Genomic DNA, 5076 nt, shown 5'->3' with positions numbered 1-5076 from the left:
TGGCCCTAGGTCGACCACTCCTAGGGCGGTCTCTGACTTCATCTGTAGACAAATACCGCTGGTTCAAATTTGAAATTGTTGTTGATGAAACTTGGAAATATCGAGCCACTAGTATACATGTCTGCCCAGAATGCATTCCTATTGCACTTGCACGCTCTTGATTGGAGAGCTTCATGATGAAAGTGAGTGTCCAAATGATCCATCCCATTATGCATCTCATGATGCATCCTTAAGCATTTAATTCGAATGATAACCACCTATTGAAATTATTGAATGTATGCCTACAGGATGGCCATGATCATTACCATTTGAGTGATTCACTTCTTGCAATTTTCTTTTACTGACTTTGCTATTGTTTAAAGCATTTACCCAACCATGCATGACTGTTCACATGAAACAGTCATGTCATACTGGAAGAGGAATATTGTCTGGTCATGTTGACATACAATAATTTGCCTTTAATCAAATATCTATATGGAATATTTTAACTTTTATAAGTGTCCAAGAACTTTTTTTGCTGAGTGTATATTTAGAATATCGTCTAAATGAAGCCCTCATCTGGAAAAGGGCATTTATTAACGGCAGCATCTACGTTACATAGAGGAGGCCCTGGTACTTGGAAGCGGGGGCTGAAGCACCCGCAAGATTTTCCGGAAAGGTGGGGGTGTGCTGCTTGTATTATTCTCGATAGATAGCACCCCCTGGAATTCCGGCAGATGTGACAAAACGAGAAAAAGAAATAAACGTTACCCCAAAAAACAAAAAAAAAACATTTTTTAGTGCAATCTTTTTAGTTTATTTGCCTGTAAAATTTATTGATGCAAATTTGAAAAGCAAAAAAGGTTCAAAATTTTGGTCCCAAGAAATTAAACAAGCTTAAGCCCCCCTCTTCCCAGTGCCAAGGCCTCCTCTATATAATGTAGATGCTGCCTTTAATAAGTGCCCTTTTTGAGATGAGGGCTTCATTTAGACGATATTCTAAATATATATTGTCAAAACGAAATAAACGGTTTGGCAACTTCGACAGGCCACCGTCACGTACACGAACTTATTTTAAGAGATACAAAACAATGCCTTCTATGTTTGTTCTTTTTCAAGAGGAGAACGCAAAGAGGCTTTACAGTTTGTAGTAGAAATATGTCTTTCTTCCGATTGGGCTCTCAAAATATTTAAATTCAACATAGAGTGGAATCAATAAAGGGCCGTGTGGCTGTTCTTCAATTTACCACAGCTCCTCTACATGTCAGTTGAAGAGTATTTTCTCCTCAATCTATTCCGAGGTATCAATACAAAGAAAAGTAATCTTTTAAGAGTTCTAAAGACAAACTATTTTTTAATACATAAAACCAAAAAGGAAAAGGGTATCATAGGCATGCTCCTGTTGGGTTATAGCCTTTACTGTGCTAGAGCACTATTACAAACGGCAGAACAACAACAATAATAATAATAATATTAATAATGATTATAATGTCAATAATGATGAATGTGAATATAAAAATGTAGATATAAAAGTTGCTTTATTATACCAAAAACGCAATTTGCCTTGCCGATGGCTTTAAAACTCGATATTTTTTTTAAAGTCGAAATACAGAGAGGGGATGGGGTAAATTCGGAGGGCTCCCGTGGACGTAGGCTTAAATAAAGGCAGGAAAATGTTGACTGATGTCTCATACATCTGTATTTTCCAAGTCGATAATACAAGTCAAACTGGTTTTGTAAAGTAGCGGGAATGGCGGGGAGATGCAGTTTTGCAACTTTGGGGTCTCCAAAATATATATATTTTAACAAAGTTAAAATATTGATTGAGGTGGGGTACATTCGTCATGATTCATGTGCCAGAGCTTCATTTAAGCAGTAACCTGCAAAGCAATGTCTCCTGTAAATTTTCCAAAAGAAACAAATTAGAAACAAATAAAACAAAATTAATAATAATAATAATAATAATAATTCATTCTTATTAAGCGCTTTTTCAAAAGTTACAAAGCGCTGTACAAATGACAAACAAATACAATCAGTAAAAACTTAAAACAAAACTACACAAAATGAAACACTATTGCAATATATTAAACATGTTAAAACAAATGAGATTTAAGCATCTTCTTAAACACATCAGTAGAAGAACATTGTCTAAGTTTATGGGGCAATCTATTCCAATATTTGGGGGCAAACACAGCAAATGACCTATCACCTACTAATTTGAATGTCCGGGGGATGTGAAGAGGGATATGTGATGATGACCGAGTGTTGTACATTGATTGGCGAACTGTTAGGAGGTTTGACAGGTATGATGGAGCTTGATCATTAAGACATTTGAATGTGATAGTCAGAGACTTATGCTCAATTCGTTTTTTTTACTTTCAACCAGTGTAATTCTCTTATCAGGGGAGTTGTCTGTGTATATGATGGTTGACAGTAAATTACCCTAGCTGCTTTGTTCTGTAATTTTTGTAGACGATCTAGGTTCTGAGAGGTGACACCATTATAGAGAGAATTACAATAATCCAATCTAGATGTAACAAGCGACCTAACAGCAGTATGACATGTATCATTATCAATAAACTTTCTGATTCTATTAATATTTCGAAGGTGGTAATTAACTGACTTAGACACACTAGTAACTTGATCTGACATTGTCATATGTTTATCTAGAACACAACCAAGAATACGAATAGAGTCTGATGGAGATAAGGAATGTTCATCAATGCTCAAGGAGACGTTTTGAAGAGTACGATAATGCATTGGTGACGAAAAAATGATGAAGTCAGTTTTCTTACGATTAAGGTGAAGTTTATTTATTTGCAACCAATTCTGGATATCCTTCAAACAATCAGATAGTCGGCTGAGAGTCACATCTGCCTCATTTATGTTGAATTTTTCATACACTTGTATATCGTCAGCATACATTTGGTACTGAAACCCATGCTCTTCAATTATATTTTTAACAGGTTGAAGATACAAAGTAAAACATTTAGGACCAATTACTGATCCTTGTGGGATTCCAAATTTCAGGTCCTCAACATTTGACTGAGCACCATTTACTCTGACATGGTACTTTCTACTTTGGAAATAGGATGAGAACCAGTGTAGCGCACAACCTGTGATGCCAAATGACTCCTCTAAGCGCTTTAGGAGGATTCCCTTATCAACCGTATCGAATGCGGCTGATAGGTCGAGACTTATGAGACCAACTGCATTTTGATGATCAAGTGAAGTACATATGTAGTTCTGGAGACGGAGAAGAGCAGTTTCTGTACTATAACCAGCTCGATACGCTGACTGCATTGGATCAGATAGTCCGTTTGATTCAATGTGCTTAGTGAGTTGAACAGAAACAGCAGACTCGATCAGCTTCCCGTAGTAGCGAATGTTTGACACTGGCCGGTAGTTTTGTAGATTATTTTTGTCAAGTGATGGTTTTTTTAAAACTGGCGTGATAACAGCTGAGCCAAGAGCCGCTGGAAATGTCCCTGTTGACAGCGAAGCATTAATGAGTTCAGTCAGAGTGGGGAGGAATGATGAAATGTGACGTTTCAAAAGCCATGTCGGTAGCGGATCTGCAGGGCTCGATTTGGATGACGATCTCTTTATTAATTTTAAGACTTCTTCTTCAGTTAAAGTGCAAAACTGTGATAGTTCACAAGGGGGATCCGGTCCTGATGCAGAATTGTCCAAAGGTGCCGCATTCTGATCATCAATAAGACGACGAATGTTTTTGATCTTCGAAGTGAAGTATCTGCAAAATGCATTGGCCAATTTACAAGATGATGATGTGTCCGGTAGGACATGCTCATTCCTGTTTAGAAGCATATTAATGGATGAAAAGACTTCACGTGGAGAGTTCGAGGACAGAGACTCTTTGAGATAGTCCTTTTTGGCTTCACATACAGTGGACCTGACCATTTCTTGAGCCATTTCATATTGAACAAGGTCATCATTGGTTTTAGACTTTCGCCACTTCCTTTCTGAACGTCTTCGCTGACGACGAGCATCATCTACAGCAGCATTGTACCACCTTGGGCGATGACGAACACGAGATGAGCATGTAGATAATGGTGCATGCCGATCAAGCACCTCTGTTGTTACCATATCGATTTGTTGAACCAATAGATCAATGTTCCCTTCAAAATGTACATCGGATAGCCTGTTTAGTAGATCAGCTTCAAATATGTCATGATCAATTGTTCCAAACTTCCTGCGTTGCATTGACGTCCTAAGTGAGGGAGGTTTAGGGAGGTTTACATCTATGGCTATGACTGCATGGTCAGACATACGACTGTCTATTACCCGCGTTGAGTGGACAATTCCTTCAGATGATCTTGAGATAACAAGATCCAATGTGTGACCTCGTCTGTGTGTTGGTCCAGATACATGCTGGGATAGTCCAGATGATGAGAGAATCCGTATGAACCTTGCTACATCCTGTTTGTCCGGGCAGTCAAAATGAACATTAAAGTCGCCCAGTAAAACAGGCTTACCAGGATTCAAATTCAAATGGTCTATGAAATCTTCAAAATCAGACAAGAAACCTGTTGTAGTCAAGTTGTTCACATTCGATGGTGGAGGCCGGTAAACGACAGCGTAGTTGACAGTCCGTGACATAATAGTGTTTTACCGATACCGAAATGCATTTTGCCCGTATGTATCATAGATTACGGTGTGGCAGACACACCAACAACAGCGATACGAGAAGCCGATGGAAGCTATTGTGTAAAGATTGTGTTATCTTAGTCTGGTCAGTTAGCGGAATTATGTGGACACAGTGGACAAAAGCGTGATTTTTTTCTCCAGACCTTTGTTTATGTATAAGAATTAAGAATGAGGTATGCTCAAAAAAATCTGGCTGCAGGAACAGTGAAAAAATGGGTGAAAATGTCAGAATTTATGAGTTCAGATTTGTCTGATATATAGACTAGCGCTAGTGCAAAATTCAATAGCAGTGCATTATTTTGCATTGGATTAGTTCTTGAATTCAGACCCCTTTTGAACAGATCTTCTGTTTGTCCTCGTATCTCAATGCACCAAATATCTGAATGAAGATGCTAACCAAGCCGTAGGGTGACGGTGGAGGGGGTTGAA

The 5076-nt window shown here is 38.3% G+C and overlaps 1 protein-coding gene across 1 annotated transcript; it reads right to left on the bottom strand.

Annotated features, from left to right (window-relative positions):
* Window positions 1-2266: 2266 nt before the first annotated feature.
* LOC121417647 lies at window positions 2267-4599 on the bottom strand. Its single transcript, XM_041611384.1, has 2 exons — window positions 2983-4599; window positions 2267-2293 (listed from the first exon to the last, which is right to left on the bottom strand). Exons 1-2 carry the CDS (start codon window positions 4597-4599, stop codon window positions 2267-2269), a joined length of 1644 nt encoding a protein of 547 aa, XP_041467318.1.
* Window positions 4600-5076: the final 477 nt, after the last annotated feature.

Source organism: Lytechinus variegatus, chromosome 6, assembly GCF_018143015.1.
Source record: "Lytechinus variegatus isolate NC3 chromosome 6, Lvar_3.0, whole genome shotgun sequence".
NCBI classification, from domain to species: domain Eukaryota; kingdom Metazoa; phylum Echinodermata; class Echinoidea; order Temnopleuroida; family Toxopneustidae; genus Lytechinus; species Lytechinus variegatus.
This window is presented reverse-complemented; position numbering and strand designations above follow the sequence as displayed.

Bases quoted from the DNA above. Each gene is read 5' to 3' on its own strand.
- LOC121417647 (XM_041611384.1), bottom strand. From the start codon at position 4,599: ATGTCACGGACTGTCAACTACGCTGTCGTTTACCGGCCTCCACCATCG. The intron at 2,294-2,982 runs GTAATTGGTCCT...TTAATGATCAAG, and splicing joins TTGGAATCCCACAAGGATCA to CTCCATCATACCTGTCAAAC.